This window comes from Marmota marmota, unplaced genomic scaffold (assembly GCF_001458135.2).
Source record: "Marmota marmota marmota unplaced genomic scaffold, marMar, whole genome shotgun sequence".
In the NCBI taxonomy this organism is placed as follows: Eukaryota; Metazoa; Chordata; class Mammalia; order Rodentia; family Sciuridae; genus Marmota; species Marmota marmota.
The window spans coordinates 439,356-459,619 of NW_025999969.1; the positions used below are offsets into that span (position 1 = coordinate 439,356).

Sequence of the window (20,264 nt, forward strand, 5' to 3'; positions counted from 1 at the left end):
TGCCCTACGATAAGACCAAAAAGTAATGAAAAAGTGTGTGTGGGGGGGGGGGGGGGTGAACCTCGGAACCAACATTGCAAACCAAGTTTTCATTTGTATTATTTGTCCTGTTTAGTACTAGAGATTGAACCCAGGACCTCACGTGTGCTAGGCAAGCACTGTAACACTTAGCTACATTCCCCAATCCACCAAACCCAAGTTATCTTAAATGGCAATTATTTCTTACTATTTAATGTTATATTGTCACAATATACGTGGAAGGATGTGCCTTTTATCTTTAACCAAAAGTCCAAGCTTTAGATGAAATGAAAATCCAGATTCCCTGCTCCTCAGCCTGGTTTATTTCCTGCCTCCCCATCACTCTGACCCTAGTTGCAGCCACACTAAATCATTGGTAGTCTCTCAAAGGCACTATTTCCACTTCTGTGCATTCTTGTATCATTCTCAGTGCCTGAACACCTTTCTCTTTGCAAGCTTTTCAACCTAACCAACTCATCCTTCAGATCAGCCTCAAATGTCATGGATTCTGGAGCCCTTTCCCAGACCTCCACTCTGATTTCAGTGTTCTTTCTTTGTACTTTTATACTGCTTTATGCATTTTCTATAACACCTCATTCATTCTGAAAATGCTTACTTAGCACCTACAATATATCTAAATCTGGGAATATAATTTAGAAGATACTACCTTTAACATCACAAAGTTCCTACAGTGTTGGGGAAGAAAGGAACAAGTAAATAAACAATTACAATACATTGTGACAAGTGCTATGATTAGAGAAACACAAGGCTCTGTGAGATTCAGAAGAGGGGGATATAACTCAGTCAAGTGATGGGGAACGGGAGGCTGCAGAAAAAGGCTTCCCAGAGAAACCGACAGAGGTCAACAAGAGAAGGACTGAAACATTTTGGGCAGAGAGAATAACATATGTGATGTCTCCTAGGGCATGACTTGTTTGAAAAACCAAAATAAATTCACTTTTGGTATGTCATAGGTATCAAGGGTTTGATTTTACTTTATTTGCCAGCTAAAACGTTGGATGCCAGCCAAAGACTGGAGACTCCTGGGTCAAAGTCAAAAGACTTTATCATCACAACACAGCAAGCATCATAATCCTCGATTTTGCCTGTGTTCCCCTTGTTCTTTTCAAGTCCCACCCTGATAATACCGTGGCCCAGATATATGTTAACATGTTATGGATTTGCATCTGACTGAAGAACAGTGAGCTTGAGGAATCTACTATTTTATATTAAATTTTTAATCTAAACCAGCGAACAACCTTAGAAGGTAGACATAATGTTTTCCTCCAAAGCAAAGGGAAAGTTTGTGTATAATATTGGAAGAAAAAGAGCATTACATCATGGAGCACAGGGATGTGTACTACTCATTATAAAATATTCTGGTTCCTAAACTCAGCATTCCTTTCCTATAATTCCACCCACTGAGTTTGCAGGTGTCATCTAGCCCCATGGGCATTGCTCGTGGGGATTGGGACTCAAAAAACCAGCAGAAATTTTTGAATAATCTTTCTAATGCTTTTGGTATGAATAACAAATTACCTTTAATCTCTGATCCAGGACTTTTGTGTTTTGCTGTTGTTGTTATTGTTTTTCACCAGCACAACTAAAACTGTAACAGGCCATCATCCTGTATCGGGGAGGACATAATATCAGACCCTTCACAGTTCTTGACAAGGGTCTGTGGATTCTCAATTTCAGTGGAGAGGGGCCTTCTCTAGGTTCTGTCAAGAACTTGGGTGTGGCTATAGGACTGATGACTGAAGACAAAAGAAACTGGAAGTCACTGAAGGTGAGGAAGTCCAGAAACTAAGTGTTAGATGTTGACTGATTCACATGAATTTGGGGTCACCAGGACTTAGAATGGAATCCTAAGGTTTCACTGAAGGAGAGGCAGTGATGAGATCATCATTAGTGCTAACTAATAGTGCTAAATGGTGTTAGAGATAAAAGACAGAGTCTTAATAGAGGAAAAATATGTACTCAAGGCTTTCAGTGTAAGATAGTCAGGACCCTCCATGAAAAGCAGCACTCCTTAAGATTAAGAGAATGAAAACTTAGAGGGGGAAATGAGCCAGCCCCCAAAAAAGGGCAAATGCACTTTAGGTACCTTAACTTATAGCCTGTTAACTATTAAAAGAGTATGTGTTTTTCCCTGCTCCCCCACCTTAACTTATGATTTGTTAGCTCTTAAAAGCCTGTGCCTTATTATCAAGAACTAGTAACAATAAATGTTGGTGAGGATGTGAGGGAAAAGGTACACTCGTACATTGGTGGTAGGACTGCAAATTGGTGCAACCACTCTGGAAAGCAGTATGAAGATTCTTCAGAAAACTTAGAATGAAACCACAATTTGACCCAGTTATCTCACTCCTCAGTATATATTCAAAGGACTCAAATCAGCATATTATAGAAGAGGCGGCCACATCAATGTTTGTAGCAGCTCAATTCACAATAGCTAAGCTATGAACCAACCTAGGTGCCCTTCAATAGATGAATGGATAAAGAAAATGTGGTATATATACATAATGGAATATTACTCAGCCATAAAGAAGAATGAAATGATGGCATTTGGTAGTAAATGGATGGAGCTAGAGACTATCATGCTAAGTGAAATAAGCAAATCCCCAAAAAACAAAGGCCAAATGTTCTCTTTGATATAAAATGCTGATTCACGATGAGTGGGGAGAGGGGAAGTTCACTAGATTGGACAGTGGGGATTGAGGGGAAGAAAGCAGGTATAGGATTGGGAAAGACAATAGAAATGAATCAGACATAACTTTCTTTTGTTTATATATGATTATATAACCAGTGTAACTCCATATCATGTTCAACCACAAAAATGGGAAGTTACACTTCATTTATATATGATATCTCAAAAATACATTCTACTGTCATGTAAAACTAAAAAGAACAAATGAAATAAATTTAAAAGAACATAGGTGCCTTTTTCTACTCTCTCAAGATAAACAACATAAAGATAAAAATGTTGAGCAGTCACTGAAATAGCAATTTCCCAGTACCCTTACCTTGTTACTCAAACAATTTGTGTTTTCTTCTATACCCTATCTGTATGTTCTCTTAACAGTTACAGCAACTCATCACAGGGCAAAGATGTTTATGCAGGACAAGGCTTCAACATGAAAGATGCAACATCTAGCACACTACCCCTCCCTCCCGGCTGAAAACCGAAGAAAAGAAAACACCTTCATAAATGCCCCTAAATCCAATTCTGAAACTCTAGGCCACTCCTACCACCATCCTTTTACATGAATAATACCAGTTATCTCTTTGTCCAAAGAGCGTATTGACACTCTCTTGGTTAGTGCTGTGTCTCCCTTCTGCTCCAGCAAGAAGTCCCAATATAAAGAGTCTTGTTTCTTAGCAGTTGTACCTTTATCTGATTCTGATGGAAAGCACCAAAACTACTGAATTGATAAAAAGTGACAAGTAATCACTCTGGAAGACTCATTAGGGCACAAGGAGGATGTCGTCTACCTCCAGAACCAAATGGATGTGGTCCTGGGTTGTGCTAAATATTCTTTGCTTCCTCTTCCAGATCACTCTCATATGAAGCTTTATGGGCCACATCAATGGATTCTCTTGCACTTTGGCTTCCAAATGGGTTCTGCCAATTATAGGCAGGAATAGGAGTTCAGAGAATGAAGTAGAGCACTTATTCCTCCCACTCCTTTCCTCCTTAAGCCACATGCATTGGCTTCTGTCTTCTGTTACTAAACTCTTCCTTGTTGCTCAATTTGAGTGAATGACGGTGCTGTTCCCTGACAGAACCTGAACTGACACAGGAAAATGAGCAGCCTTCATTCAGTCTGCAGGAGAAGCAATGTCCTCAGGGGATATCCAAGGGTCATTCAGCTGAGAAGATGAGTGGAAGAATCTAGTGGAAGAGGGATCTAACTGTGATCCTGGCAAGGAGTACTTATGATTTTCATTGCCATTTAATGAGCACTTAGTATTATCAAGTATTGTGCTAGGTATTTTGCATTCAGTATATTATTTAATTCAGTCTTAATATCAAGTAAATGAGGTATCATTATTATTCCACTTTGCAGATGAGGAAACTGAGGCTTTTTGATATTCTGACACTTTTTCTTTGTTTATGGGCAAGATCCTGGCTCTCATTTCTATAAGTCTAGATAACTTCAATGATTAAATGACTTTGTATATATTGGCTACCCAGTTCTGTCACCAGCACACATGGCACTCATCCAAGGGGAAGGGCTCCTCTCATCATCATTACATTATTTTATGGTCATAAACAAAGATGCATAGAGCCTTATGGGTGTTATATGGGAGAAAGCGATCCTACCAACATTAATCATACTCCAGACTCTATGCTGGGTACTGTCACTCAAAATGATTCTTTTTTTAAATTTTATTTTGTTTATTCATTTTTATGTGGTGCAGAGGATCGAACCCAGTGCCTCACATGTGTGAGGCAAGCGCTCTCCCACTGAGCCACAACCTCAGCCCATACTCAAAATAATTCTAAGGGACAGCTCCATTTGACATAGGAAGAAACTGAGCACTCTAAATGTACAGTTGTATGAGGTTTTTTTTTTGTTTGTTTGTTTGTTTGTTTTTATGTGGTGCTAAGGATCGAACTCAATGCCTCACACATGCTTGGCAAGCTGCTAGGAGTTGGGTATTGAGAGCAAAACTACAACTTCAACCAAAGTCAAAACCCATATGAGGAAAGCTTCCAAAGGAGTTGAACTTCCAATAGAATAACATAGAGGCAGGAAGGAGCAAAGAAGGGAGGCTGGATGGTGGGGGTGACGGGTGTTCAAGGTGCTATAAGCTCCAGGCAGGGTCTCTAATAGGGAGAGGCTGACAGAGCAAGGCTAGAACCAGTTGAATTAGGGCCCAGTTTTGTTACCTCTGCCCCAGATCCTGCCTGGGTCACAAACAGCTTCCAGATCAGGACAGGAATGTCCTCATATAAGAACCCAAACTTTCTACTACTTTGGGGACCCCACTTGTCCAATGTGTCCCAATCTGGACTCCCCAGGCTTTGTGTACGTTTCCACACAAAAATAGAATGTCTGTTGGAAAGTTTCAAAATTTCAAAAAGCCTAGTATAACTTCTATATTTACCTACAGAAAGGTCAGTCATGAATTAATAGATCACATTTCCCTATTTCTGTTAGGAGTCCTTCCAGTGTAGCAATAATGACCCATAGCCTACTAGTGGGAAATGTTGCTTCATTTGTATTCATCTCTTTTATTATTTTAAAATTATTATCATTATTATTATTGCTGGGGATCAAATCCAGGGCCTTGCGAATATCAGGCAAGTGCTGTACCACTGAGCCACATTTCCCCTGCTTTAAATAACACAACAGAGAAATATAAAGCATTTCTTTTTTTTACAAGTCAGGTTTATTGAGATAAAATACATACACAATAGCACTTTAAATGTGCAGTTGTATGAGGTTATAGGGCATGATGTAACGTAGGACATGTTGTATCAGAAAAGAGGAAACTTAACTTGCTGGCTGCTACCCGCTTCCCAGTCCTGGGGCCACATGTGACTAAGAGAGCACCTAGAGATTAGCCAGAAGGCATTGCCGTGGGTTGTGATGAAGAATCGGACCACCTCTAGGATAGGCTCAGAACCCTTCTGCCCTCACAGACAGCTTGGGTCTCCCATTACTGCCTGTAGGATGGGTGTAGATGTAAATTCTCCCCACCCTGCTGACCTTTACCCTGATTGGTTCCTGTACATTATATTAGCTGTGTGTGTTTTCTCATTAAACGAGATCCTGCTTTTACTGTTCTCCCTGGCGTGTCTGATTGTCCTCCTGCAAGGGAGGGCTGGGTGTGGGCAGCCAGAGGTCAGGAGGGAACAGGGAGCTAAAAACCCTGTTTTGTTTGTTTGTTTGTTTGTTTTTATGTGGTGCTGAGGATTGAACCCAGTGCCTCATACATGCTAGGCAAGCTGCTAGGCAAGCGCTCTGCCACTGAGTTACAGCCTCGCCCCATACTTGTATGAGTTTTGACAAACACATTTTGTCATATAACCATCACCACAATGGAGACAGAATATTTCCATTCCCCGAGAAAGTTCCCTGTGTCTGTCTGTCTACATTCAACCCTACCCCAGACCTTGGCAACTTGGCAACTATTTAACTGTTTTCTGTTCCTCCAGTTTTACCTTCTCAAGAATATCATAGAAGTGGAATCATATAATATTCATGTATGAGAACACATATTTCACCTGTTTGGGGTAACAAATACCTAGGACTGGGATGGCTGGATTGTATAGCATAATGCTTGCTCTTACAAGAAATTGCCAAACTGTTTTCCATCATAGTTGTATCAATTTACATTCTAACCAGCAGAGTATGAGAGTTATAGTTGCTGGACATCTTTCCCAGTTCCTGAGGTTGTCAGGGTTTTGTTTTTATCAATTCTAACAGATATGTAGTGGTATCTCACTTTAGGTTTTTGTTTATTAGTTTGTTTGTTTTGGTTTGGTTTTTTTTTTTTTTTTTGTGTGTGTGTGTGTGTGTGGTGCTGGGGATTGAACCCAGGGCCTTGTGCATGCACAGCAAGTAGTCTACCAACTGAGCTATATCCCCAGCCCACTTTAGTTTTAATCTGCATTTTCCTAATGTAAATAATTCTCTTTTAACAAAGAAATCTTTTCTGAAGGCATAATATTTCAAAGCTTGGAGACCCTTGTGGTGCAAGCAGAGGGGGTCCTTGGTGAAGAATTTTCTGGAAACATGTTGACTGCTGGTTTTGCCTGATGAATTAGGGGAGCTCTCTCCCTATCCTGGTTCATCAGGGACCTGCATTTCTTCCCAGTGGTCAGAAGAGGGCAGAAAATAGGCTGCTGGGTTGTTTTTTTTTTTTTCTCCCCCCCCCCTTTTTTTTTCCCCAGCTCATCAGTCTCTGGTATTCATAACATTTGCATTCATTATTATATTTATAGTTTTGCCTGAAAGCCTTTCCCTCTGAAACTACTTGGCTGCCACTTTGTAAAACAAATGAACCATTTTATATCATGATTGAACTGACTTAATGTCAAACCTTAATTAACCTTGCAAAATCCTTCCCTGCTGAAGCATAACTAACTTAACCCAAGAACTAAGCTAACCAAATTGAGCTACCTTTGTAGAGTCCTTGATAAGTCCACTCTCCACTGTGACCTGTAGAGCTTGTGTTGGGGGAACTACAAGCAGCTGAGCTTGATGAACCCCTATTCTTCCCATTTTCTAACTTTGCAAGGGCCAAGAGAAACTGAGGAAGATTTTTGTGGGGGACAGGCCTTCAAACACCCAGCTGACTACAGGCCCTCTTCCCTAGGACCTGGGCTGGGGCTGCTCAGGCGGGGCACTGCACAGATCTCCTGCGGCTGGGGCTGCAGAGTGCCCCCAAAGATGTATTCCAGCCTGAGTCCCTGGCTCCCATCCGGTAGTTGGAACCGAAAGGTCCTGAGGAGGGTGGCAAACATCAGGAAGAGTTCCATTCGGGCTAACTGGTCTCCTGGGCACACTCGATGCCCTGGAAACAGAGAAGAAGGTCAGAGGGTGGCAGCTGCTTATGTCTGTCCCATCATCATCACACCTACCACCCTGAACCCAGCACTGTGCCTTGTACCTGCAGAAAATGGCAGGAAGGCTTCATTGACCACGAAGTTTCCATCCTTGTCCAGGAAGTGGCTGGGGTTGAATTGCCGTGGGGTCTCCCAGTACTCAGGGTCATAGAGTACGGAGGCCAGGTTGGGCAAGATGATGGTACCCTGTAGAAAGGAGCTGATATGTCTCAGGGAGCCTCAGAGGACCCAGTACCCAGTCCTGACCTGGTCAAAGTGAGCTTCAGGACGAGCAGTGTGCAGGTGGGAGTGGCTGGGGGCTCTCAGGGAGTCCTCCCTCCAGACCCACAGGAGTGCGGGGCCTGAGCATTCCACCTTCTGGGTTACTGGCAACCCACATTTGAGAGACCCACAGAAAAAGAGATGGAGAGAAAGGAATGACAAAGAGAAGACAGGATCACAGAGAAAAAATGACTGAGAAAGGTAAAGCTTGAGTTTTTAGGGTTGGGCGGGAGAGTATGACCCATCCTCACCTTCATCCTGACCCACCCTAACCCTTGCCCTCATTGTCACCATAATCCTAATCCTCACTGTGTCACAAAGAAGTGACTGATGGATTGGAAACAGGATCAGACTGCTCAGATGGGAGGGAACAGGAAGGAGTCAAAGATTGCAGGCGGGGTCTGCTCCTTCCCATGTGGGCCCTGAGATGACCAGAGATGACATAAGGAGGCCAGCGTGGTACAGGGTGGTGTTGGTTATGGTCCCAGAACCTAGGACAATCAGTTCTAGAATTCTCCATAAGGCTTCCTACCCCATGGCTCAACACCATAGAATCAAATCAGCTACTCTGTGAGGTCTAGGAGACTGACTCCAAGACTCTAGAAACTTAAAACAAAAACCAAGTAATAAAACCTCAGCAAAAATTGAAGCCTGCATCCAAAGCAGAAGCCAATGAAGAAAGCAGAAATTGAGCTGATGTAAAACTTCCTGAAGGCACTTCTCTTTTTTGTTTCCTTATTTTTATTTTATTTGTTCTTTTTAGATATACATGACAGCATAGTGTATTTTGACATATTATACTTCAGAAGACACTTTTCTTTGTTGTTGTTGAAGTTTGTACACTAAGGGAGGTACCAGGACTTATCCTTCTGGACCAATAGGACACCTAGACCTGGTCACTCTGTGGCTTTAAGCATACAGTTGGGGAAGCATGTTTTCTCACTGCTGCCTTTGTGAGCTCTACACATTTTCCCATTATAGTCCTGAGAATTTCTCCCTGTTTTCTTTACCGGGGATTAAGTAACCCTTGGCATTGCAAAAATGTGTGTGTGTGTGTGTGTGTGTGCGTGTGTGTGTGTGTGTGTCTGTGTCTGTGTGTGATGCTGGGAATTGAACCCAGAGTCTTGCACATTATAAGCACATAGTCTACTACAGAGCTACACCCCCAGCCTCTTCTACAATTCTTCATCTAATTGCCTTTAGATGAAGGGGCTCTTGGGAAGATGCTCTATTCCTTCTAGAATTATTTATATCCTGTTCTGGGTAATATTCTGGCTTCCTTGCAAGGCAACTGACTGATCTGAGCTCATGGAACAGGTTCAGAGTATCATCTATTCACACACAAAATGTAACCCCCCTACCCCAGTTTATAGAACTATCTTCCTGCTGGATGCTTCCTGGGGACACTATGCCAGTTTCTCCCTAGTAAGAGGCAGTTTGAAGCTCACAATCAAATAGAATGCCTGAGCAGAGATGGGCATGAAGTGCACCATTGTGTTAGGGACCACTGCTATTGTCACCACCACTCAGCGGATGAGAACAGTGTAGAGGTATCTGTAACATTTAATGATCTATCGTCAAGCTTTGATTCCACTTTCAGCAGACATCCCTGCCTCAAGTTGTAAAAGCTCGATATTGATTCCAGGTTTTTAATGGCCCCCTGGAGTCTTTATTACAGAGCAATTCCTAGAATCAAATTGGCAGGAGCCGGCTCTTAATAAGGAAACTTCTAATCTCAAATGGCATAGAACATCTAAGCCCTGGTCCTCTCTTTTTTAACTTGACCTAATTTGGTATAGTTTTTAGAAAACCTGGGCCCAGGCCCTCCTGCTATGCCAGCAGCAGGATGCCACTGTCCTGTCCTCAAACTTGATAAACCCATGAACTTGGTGGCCAATGAATGCCAAGAACAGCTCAGTATCAGCCAACCAGGCTGATCAATAGACGGATGATGTAAAACATCTGTTTAACATATCAGTTCGTTTATTCACCAAGAGGCACATTTTTGGAGCAACACAAATAGCAGGCTGCATGTTGAAAAGAACATAATCTTTGAATTCATAAGACAATTACTGAGTTAAGTCATATACTAGCTATGTGTTTAGGGGTTATTACTTGGGCTTTCTAAGCTAAAATTTCCCTGCCAGTAAAAAAAGCTTTTTAAAAGTGGGAAGATCAAATGCAGCCCCTGCATTCTAACTATCTGATTTTTAAAAATCTGTGCATACATGTATTTTTTATTATATTTATTTTATTATTTATTTTTTGGTACTGGGGATTTAATTCCAGGATGCTTTACCACTGAGCTACATCCCCAACCCTTTTTATTTTTTATTTTTAGACAGGATCTTGCTATGTTGCCCAGGGTCTCATTAAATCACTGAGACAGGCCTCAAACTTGCAATCCTTCTGTCTCAGCCTCCTGAGTTGCTGGATTACAGGCATGTGCCACTGCGCCAGTTGTGCATACATTTAAACTGTAACCAATAGTTTATTAGAGTGAGCTCCAAATATATGAGAAACAGTAGTCTCTTATAGCTTCAACTCTGGACTTCATTGTGTTAATGGAACATGAAGTGATACAATATAAATTATTTCTGAAGGGAAAATGCCTGCTTGGTTACAGACAATTCAGACATGTATCCCAAGCAATAGGAAGCCCCATCCTGTCTGATTCTGTAATTAGTCCTATCTACATATCTGAACAAAAGCTTGTTGTAAAATCGTTAGTCTTTAATGAGTAAAAGTTGGGTTTTTGTTGTTGTTGTTTGTTTGTTTTATACCAGGAATTGAACCCAGGGGTGCTTAACCACTGACCTACATCCTCAGCCCTTTTTATTTTTTTATTTTGAGAAAGGGTCTTCCTAAGTTGCTTAGGGCCTTGTTAAATGGCTAAGGCTGGCTTTGAATTTGAGATCCTCCTGTCTCAGCCTCCTGAGCTGCTGGAATTACAGGTGTGTACCACCACACCTGGGGTGAGTAAAAATTTTATATGAAAATTTTACTCATTCACGACTAAAACACCTTCATTTTAACTTGCAAAGTAATTTAACTTTAAAAGAATTTTCTATGTACTTCTGTGTCCCTTCTAAGAGAATTGATCAGTTTGGGACAATAAAAAATATTTTGAGTAATAAAGAGGTTGAGACAAGAAGCAGCTGCCATTTTGAAGACTATCTCCACATTAAAAAAAAAAAAATCCTACTTAAGGTATTATCCAATATATTTTCCACTGGCCCTTGACAGGCTATTATGAATGATGATCATCAAAACTTCTTGGAGTGTCATAAGATAAATCTTTCCTGATAGGCACACTTCCTTTCATTACACAATGAGAGGCATAACTGTGATTTCCTTTTTTTGCCTTGACTCTAAGGAAACTTAGACACAAGTTTTCTGTATATATGCAATAGCTGTACTGACCTAAATATTTACATATATCTCTTTTCCTCTATCTCTCCTTATTTGGCACTTACTCTTTTAGCCATGAAATAAGAAACAAGAATGACATTTCTGCTAGAAATCAATTCTAAGAAAATAATACAAAATGCAGACCAAGCTTAAAACACACAATAAATTGTAAATGGCCTAAATGTTCACCAATGAGAACTCAAAAAAATCACAAAATCACCCATTTGGCTGGGCGCCATTACACATGCCTATAATTCCAGTGACTCAGGAAACTGGGGCAGGAGGATCACACATTTAAGTTGCCTCAGCAACTTAGTTAGACCCGTGTCTCCAAATAAAAAACAAAAGGACTGGGTATGTAGCTCAGTGGTAAAATGCCCCTGGAATCAATCCCCAGCACCAAACCAAACAAAAACAAAGAACACGTATTCAGTGGAACACTGTGCAGACATTAAATGCTGTAGAACAGTGATTTCCAAAGTGTGTTCTCTGGACCCACAGCAACAGCGCCACCTGGGAACCTGTTGCAAAGGCAAATGCTCAGGACCCATCCAGACATTGGGGGTAGAGCCAGCAATGTGTCTTAACAGATCCTCCAAGTGATTCTGATGTATCTGGGGGTTTGAGAACCACTGTTTTAGAAGAATCTGAAAAACGTGTTAAGTGAAATGAAATATTCAGAGTGATATATTCAACACAATCACAGCTATGTGAAATATATGTATGTAACAAAGATTGCAAAGAGGAACATGCAAGGGTTATCCCTGAACAATAGGAAACTTTAAAAATATCCATCGTGTGTGCATTCTTTTATAACCCCCTATCCCAATGCCATAAATAGGTAATAAATGACTGACTGATGGATAACTGGTAGAGAACTGGCAGGTTGGTAGAAGCTACAGCAGATGGCTGTGCTGGGCAGGAAGAGTGCTGTCTGCAGGCACTGGGGTGGGCATGGGGCCATGCAGGGCCACCTACCTTGGATATGTAGTAACCATGCACCCTGGTGGATGTCACGCACTGGCGCACAGCGCCCACTGCCACAACGCTGCTGAGGCGCTGCACCTCATGGAGGACGGCACGGGTGTAGGGTAGTCGCTCTCGGTCTTCATAGCAGACAACTGGGGCAGTGCCCAGCACTGTGTCCAGCTCCTGCTGCACCTTCTCTGTGGGTGGCTCAGCATGACCAGGATGGCCTGGCCTCCTTATCCCACCCCAATGCAGTCTTCCCCACCCAGAGCCACTGAGGCTCACGGTCCCTGGATCAAACTGCCCCACCCTGCTGCCTCTGTTCCCACAGAGACAGAGCCTACTTCTTGTAAATAGGAACTTGAAGGGTTTGCACCCACAGGGGCACTTATGGGAAAGGAAAAGACCCAGAATTGAGCCCCTACTATGTGCCAGGTACTCTATACACAAAGAGCCTTGTGTCACAGGAACTGTTGTCTCTACACATGAGAAAACTAAGGCTCCAACAGAGCGGGTCCTTTTGCCCAAAGTGACAAAACTGGAGCCAGGAGTTGAACTTAGGTCATAGCCAATTTGTCCCTGAGAGAACTGCAGCCACTTTTGCTCCTCTACAACTATGATCTCCAGGTGGACATTAGCATAGGGCCTGGCACTTGGCGGGTGCTGGATCATTACTGAATGAGTGAAATCATGCCACCCCATTTACTCTGGTTCTGAGAGCTGGAATGACTTGCCCAAAGCCACACAGCAGCCTGGGCATTGAAGCCCCTCCCGTTTGACTCAAAGCTATCAATGCTCCCTTTACCACAGAGGTGACATCAGAACCTACTCCTGGGGCCACAGGGCAAAGTGATGGGGGCAATACCCACAGCCCAAAAACCCCATGTGGGATTGGCAGGCACAGGGCAGTCAAGCAGGTATAGCCAAGAGCTCCTCACCCTGGACAGCTCTGTGCTGGACCATGTAGATGAGTGCCCAGTGCAGGGTGGTGGCCGTAGTGTCAATGCCTCCCAGAAACAGGTCGATCACCACCTGGATCAAGTTCTCCCCGTTGAATGTGGAGACAGGGTCGTCCATAGCCTGGTGGGCAGTAGGGGAGCAGCTCTGGGTCTGGAGTCTCCCCCAACAGTCTCCTGGTGTCTCCCCACTACCTTTTTTTTTTTTAGTGGTACTATGGGTTGAACCAAAAGGCCTCTACCACTGAGACATATTCCTAGCCCTTTTTATTTTATTTTGAGACAGGGCCTTGCTAAGTTTCTGAGGCTGGCCTTGAACTTGCAATCCACTTACCTCAAACTCCTGAGTAGCTGCTATTACAGGCATGTACTGCCCTGCCCTCCTTAAGGCCTGACTTGTTCCAAGACTTCTGCAACCAAAACTCACTGAGGGTCAGATCCATCAGGAGGGTCTGAATCCCAAGACTGCACTGATTTTTGATGGGGGACTGCCCTGGGGTTATGGCCCTGATATCATCCAGGTCCTGTTTTGCAGCCCACCCCTGTCTGCAGAAGCCAGTTCTTGGCATGGGAAAATATAGAGAGAAATGCCTTCTTAATGTAAGCTTCCAGGGTGCTTGGGTCAATGATGAGGAACTGACACCATGGCATAGCAGCCCAGAAACACAGCCCCTTGCTTTCTCTGCAGCTCTTCCAGGCTTACCTTGGTGATCTGGGTCAGGTAGCAGCTGATAAAGTTCTTGGGAGCCTCAGGTGTCCTGAGCTTGCACCTGATGATCTCATGGCAGATGAAGCCCTGCAGAGCTTCTTGGTACCTAAATATCTCCTGGTGAGGTCCTGGGAGGTGGCGGAGGGCCCAGGGAAACATGTCGTAGAGCTGTGGGGAAACAGTCCCACCCAGGGCCCACTTAGGCCCCAGCTCAGGGCAGCTGAGAGCTGTCCTGAGGGCTCCAAAGTATACTCCAAAGTCTATGGTGACGTAGGCGACCCAGGGCTGCCTTTCCTCTGGAGACCCCAGAATAATCTAAACAGAAATAAGAGCAGTGGTAGCGTGATTGTGTTCAAAGCTTAGCTAGGACACTGCAGGTCTAAAAAGCTGCATTTCTGAGGCTATAACCTGCCTCTTAACCCTGCCCAACATCCATGCTAAGAGTCTACACAAAGGTTTGGTGCCATGAGCTTCAGCTTGCTGAGAAGAAACTGCCTAAGGAACCAGCATCAGGCCCCACAGCCTCCCCTCCTGCCTGCTTGGCACTCTCCCTACAAGGTCTTGGCCAAGGCCCCTGCCTGCCTTGGGCCCCAGCCATCCCAAGGCCTGCACGTCTGCCCCCCAAATGTCAATTACCCGTCGCCACGTGGTGCTGACAAAGGCCAGGCCAAAGTTGATGGCTTGAATGAGTTCCTGGAAGATGGGCTCCTCCGAAAGGAAGCGGTGGCCAAATACCAGGGCCCCGATGACTCTGGCTGTGGACCTGACAATGGGGACCTGAGGGTTGAAGGGTCTACCTAAGAGTAGAGAGGCAGAGCTCAGGTCAAAGAGGCACAAAAAGAGCTGCCCTGAGCACTCTTCCAGCCTTTGAATAGAGTCGTTCATTTACCTCTTCAGTCACCCATTCTCATTCCTCAGTCACTCCCCATCCCAGGGCTTCCTGAGTACTTTCTATGAGCCAGGCTCTGTGAAATGCACTGGATTTGCAGAGAGAAGTATGAGAGACAGTGTTTAAATGACAACAGAATGCAGGACAGGCATGTCACAGCTGGGAACAAGGGAGGGTGGGAGAGGACTAGCTTTGCCTGAGATTCAGGGAAGACTTCTTAAGGCAGGGGACTTTGGCCAGGTCTGAAAGTGGAGCAGTGGCTTATTACCGTGAGGAAAGGGGTGCGGGTCAGGACACATCTTGAGGGGTGTGCAAATGTTGGAGGTGTGAGAGGTCTTGGGTGTTGATGGAGGACATGTCCCTAGCTATAGAGAAGGAGGGCTTCTGGCTTCCCACTGGGCCTCTGTCCATCCACTTTGGAGAAACTCCCTTCTTTTGATGCAGTTCAAAATCATTTTTAATGTTCCTGGGCTTCATGGGCGCGCACACGCAAACAGATGTGGCAAGGCTCAGCCTCCTCTGCAGGGATGTGCACCTGTGTGGGGGCATGCAGAGTTTAGGATAAGCCAGCTCCTCCCCAATCCTTACCCTTCTCTCTGTGGAAGGCCTCAGCCAGCTCTGCTGCCTCTTCCTGAAGCTGTGCCTCCAGCGCCGGCTTGCCTAGGCCCAACCCACGAAGCGTCGTCAGGCAGAAGCGTCTCTGTTGCCGCCATGTGTGCCCATTGCTGCAGATGACTCCTAGCCAAGGTGGGGAAGGGGTGGGATGGACAGTCACCAGCCCCTCCCAGCCTGCTCCCTGGTCAACATCACCTGGCTCTCACCAGACCCAGAGTCAGATCCAAAACTAACTTCCTGATCAGCTCTGTGGTGGTACTCTGACCAGATGGTGGGCCCCGCTATGGCTTCCCCTAGTCCCCCAGACTGATTTTGCCTTTAAGAGTCCTCATAAGACACAGAAGAGGAGGTAAAGAAAAGGAAAGGGCACGGTCATTTGCTGAGCCAGATGCTGCAATGGGCCTTCTCAGATATTTGGGCTTGCTTAGTCTCCCCCCCATCCTCAGAAGGAGAGGGCACTCATGATCTCCATCTAACAGATAAGAACCCAGTCCAGCAAAGAGCTGAAATGGATTTGAATGCAGGTCTTGTTGATCCTCAGTGCTGCTCCTTCCACACCCTGCCCTCCACTCACATGGAGGTTTGGAGGAGACCTAAGTCCTCCTAGTAGGTCCCTTTCCATTCACAGTTCTGGGTCAATCCTAACTTTGAGTGACCATCCAGCCACCTTCCCTTACCAGTAAGAGGGGCAATCTTACCTCTTTCTCCAAACAGGTCCTGGAAGAGCGGGGTGAGGGGCCTGCCTGAGAACTGCTCTGAGTTGGAGATCAAAGCTTCCTTCACCGCCTGGAAGCCATTCAGCACCACAACGGGTGTGGGGCCCACCCACACTGTGAACACGTTGCCATGAGTCTGAGCCAGCTGCAGAGAGACAGGGCAACCTAGGACTGTAGACAAAGCCTGTGAACCCCATTTCCTGAGACCTACCTCTTCACATGAATTTCCCACCTTCTTACTCCCAACACTCATGTCAGGTGAACCTTCTCAGAGCACCCCACCCCCCTTCCTCAGGCAAACCCAGGTCACAGACTCCCAGGACACAGAGTAGTCAGTGACCAGCACTTATGTCCCATCAGTCCTAGAGGTGGGCATCTTCTACCACTTTATAGATCATACAAATAACAGCTACTATTTCTTGAGGGCTTGATGCCCCGGGTGGACTTCACATGTATTATTTGAGTCCACCTTCAGTGTAAGCATGTGAGGTAGGTAAGAAACCAAAGGCCAAAAGACAGACCAAAAGACCAGGAATGTGGACCAGGTCTTCCGATTACTGGTGTAGTGCTCTTTCTACTGCAGGAGGAGCCTGGGGATCCCAATTATGTGGCATCCTCAACCAGATGCTGAAAACATCCTTATGCAGCACCGATTGAGAGGAGAGCTGAGTACTGCCATGGGGAAGGGTAGTGTCTCCCACCGACCATAGCTCTCAACAGAAATTCAGCTCCGGACCAGATTCCATACCCTACTCAGTACAACTGGAGTCCTCTGACCACCGAAACTATCTACCCTGGAAGGTGTCTTTCTGCAGAGATCATTTGAGTACTGGAGTGTGCCCATGGAGTCCCATTTCTCCTGGTTCCTATTTCAAGTGGCTTTTCAGAAAATGCCTTCAATCCACAACAGTGCTCTCCCCTGGAGTAAGATTCAGTCCTAGTTCCCCTCACCCTTTATGTCACATTTGCAGTAGACTTCTACTGCCCTTGGAATCCTCTTCAGTACACTCTGTACAAAGTCTTTACATTCCATTTTTGCTTAAGTTCTCAGAGCTGATGAGTAACAGGACCAGGATTCACCCCCATATGTGTCTGATTCCAACTTCTTCCTTCTACCTCTAGTGTCCCTGGGCTGAGGACAGGAGGGGTTCCTCTGCCTACCCCTTTCTCCAGCTTGGGGACCAGTTCCCTACCTGGATCAGTGTCTCTGGGTGCAGTCGAAAGCTTAGTTGCCACAGGTTTCCAAGCAGGGGTATGGGGAAAGGGCCAGGAGGAAGGTGACTCCTTTCCCAGCAGAAAGTACCAAGTTTCAGGAACAAGAAGGAGCCAACCAGAAAAGCCAGCCCACTGAGCAGGGAGAACATCTCTGTGGGCCTGTGTCTCCTCTTCTCCCCTTTGCCTCCCAAGGCTTCCAGCAACCGATCTGGCCACCCTCCTCTCCCCACTGCCTGCCCTGACTTTTATGCTGGTGCTCTCAGGCAGTGTGATGGAGGAAGGCAACCCCTAGGGGTCTTTTCCCAGGGAGTAAATCCATTTGGTCACACCTGTCACACCTGAGCCATGCTGCTCAACAGGGCCGCAGGGCTCCAGCCTGGGACAAGTTGGGACACCCTTACTCATACATCAGCATTGGCTTCACCTCTGGCCCATGGAGCTTCACCTTGGGGAAGCTCCTCTCAGCTTCTGCCCAAGCAGTTTTAGCTGACCACATGGCTCAGCTGAGTAGGGGACAGGGGCGTCCACTGGAATGGTGAAGTCTCCTCTGGGGATACTCTCTTCTGGCTGGACATGATTAAAGCTGGGCTCCTGTGCCTGCTCTCTCCCACTCCGGTACACAGCAGCCTCTCCTGAGGGCTCTCCAACCTCCTAGTCTCCACCTGTTCCAACTTCTGGTAAGCTCAGATTTTTCATCTGCCCTGGGCCATGTTTATCAGTGGTTAAGTTTGATAGCCCTTATGTTTCAGCTTAGAAGCAGATTCCTGGAATCTAAACCCAGATCTAGCCCTTACTAGTTGACCTTAGACAGATTATTTAACCTCTACAATGGAGATAAGACACAATGATTATAACCAACTATCTTATAGAGCTGTGATACTGGTCCAGTAGCAGAAAGATTCCACACTCCAATTGGTAAATTGATGATACTTTAATCAAGAGACTATTGGAAAAGGTGTTTGGGTAGCCTGGCACACACACTGTAATTCCAGCACTCAGGAGACTGAGACAGGAGAATCAAAGACAGCCTCAGCAATTTAGTGAGGCCCTAAGCAGCTTACCAAGACCTTGTCTAAATTAAAAATATAAAAAGGGTTGGGGATGTGGTTCAGTGAGCACCCCTTGGTTCAATCCCTGGTACCAAAAACAAAACAAAACAAACAAACAAACAAAAAGATGTTTGGGCAGGGGATCTACAAAGTTAACCACAGCAGGGAGCCCTTTCTACCAGAAGCTCTCAGAGTCAAGGGATATGTTTAAGGGGCACAGAGCTTCAGTTTGGAAAGACAAAAAAACTCTGGTAAAGGACAGTGGTGACAATGTAAATGCACTTAATGCCACAAACTGTACACTTAAAAATGCTTAAAATGGTAAATCATGTGTTAGGTATACAGTGTTTTACTGTAACTTTTAAAAAAGTCAACAGGCAGAGATTGGGAGGAAGCTGGAGCCCCTCGCTGCAGCGCCTCCTGCTCTGTGAACTCTGTCCAGCTCCAGGGACATCTGGCCTGGATGAGGTGAGAGCAGAGCTCCGCTCCCCATGCTGCTGGGAGGTGAGCTGGGAGGATGCAGCAGGGACTGCACAGTAGTGTTGCTGCTGCAGCTTCCACTAACTGCTGCCTTCTTCCTTTATAAGTTGCCTTCTCTCTGACAAGTCATGTTCCTCCCTCCTCAAAACATTGAGATTACAAGTCTCTGAAACCTTCCCTAGCCAACTCTACCAGTCTCTAACCTCCACCTCCCAACACACCCACATCTCCCACAGTGCCCCTGGTCTTGTCCCAGGTCCAGTCCCTGCCTCTGCTAACTACCTTGTGTATCCACCCCATCTTTTCTATAGCATGGCAGCTCAAGGGCAGATGCCATGTCTCTCTTTCTTTGGGTTTCTCTGACAGTGTCAGTGGTTGCTGTGAGTTTCCATTGAGTGATGTGACTCACTGATGGAAGGATCTGGTGGCTCATGAGTCCCCGTCCTATCGTGTGCAGTGTTCCTCCATGGATGCTCCTCTTATGCATGACCAGAAGCTCATTTGGCCACCTCCTGTCCCTACTGAAATGAGAGCTACTTGAGGCCAAGGACTTTTCTCACCTGGAATGTCGTCCCTATATCCTGGTGCATAGTTTAAGTGTTCATCTGGATTCAGTTAATTTTGGCATTTGAGGCTAGCCATTTGGGGGTAGCTGTGATGGGTGGGGCTGGTTTCAGTGGGGGCTTCAGTGTGGATGATGTCTGAGATTCTGAGATAGAGGTGGGATAGAGAGATGGGCCTATCATCTTCCCATGACCCATTGACTATATTCCCTTTGGGTTCTAGCTTTCATCTGGTTATTTTGGGCAGGCTTATTTCTCAGAGTCTCACCCAAATCATATATGGAATTTGAGGCCTTCTCTTGAAGACAGAGAAATCTGTGACCTTTGTGGGAAATGTGCCTGCTCAACAGTCCCAAGTGTATTGACCTCTGATAAACTTCCTCCCCCTGCTCCCTTGTCCAATGGTCACAGTGTTCTGGCTGCTGAGGGTGGGACACAGACACTCCTGGCACAATGGGCCATAGGGCAATCAGATTTCAGGAGTGGCACATGACAGGGACATAGAAGTCTCAGTGACCAGCCCCCTCATTGCTTAACCAAGGCCCTCAGTGTCTGACTGAGGTGTGGCCTCCTCAGTGACATGGTGGCAGTAGCCACAGATTTCCCTCTTAGAGGAAATACCCCATGCATCGAATGGCTGACTCTAGAGTAGCCAGCTGTGAGTTACCATCTGCCTCTTTGGTGGTCTTCTTATGATTCCAGGTATTATTGGGCTATGGGGTTCCCATGTTTCCTTTATATTCTGAGCCAAGAATAGACAAAACTCAGGCCCCTCTCTGTGGGGAATGGTGACTTGGATCAGGCTATCTGATTGCCTTGTGGTTGTGGTGT

At 45.3% G+C, this 20,264-nt stretch overlaps 1 protein-coding gene and 1 long non-coding RNA gene across 2 annotated transcripts in view; one reads left to right on the forward strand and one right to left on the reverse strand.

Annotated features, from left to right (window-relative positions):
* The window catches only part of LOC125617086, a 22,786-nt gene extending 17,169 nt beyond the window's left edge, over positions 1-5,617 (forward strand). Inside the window, exon 3 of the long non-coding RNA XR_007347919.1 lies at positions 5,472-5,617. This is a non-coding gene — a long non-coding RNA (uncharacterized LOC125617086). The remainder of the gene's footprint in view (positions 1-5,471) is intronic.
* Positions 5,618-5,667: 50 nt separating this feature from the next.
* Positions 5,668-14,198, reverse strand: LOC107154262 (cytochrome P450 2J5-like). Its single transcript, XM_015499880.2, has 5 exons — positions 13,901-14,198; positions 13,180-13,321; positions 12,251-12,438; positions 7,645-7,786; positions 5,668-7,548 (listed from the first exon to the last, which is right to left on the reverse strand). Exons 1-5 carry the CDS (start codon positions 14,063-14,065, stop codon positions 7,331-7,333), a joined length of 855 nt encoding a protein of 284 aa, XP_015355366.1. The 5' UTR covers positions 14,066-14,198; the 3' UTR covers positions 5,668-7,330.
* Positions 14,199-20,264: the final 6,066 nt, after the last annotated feature.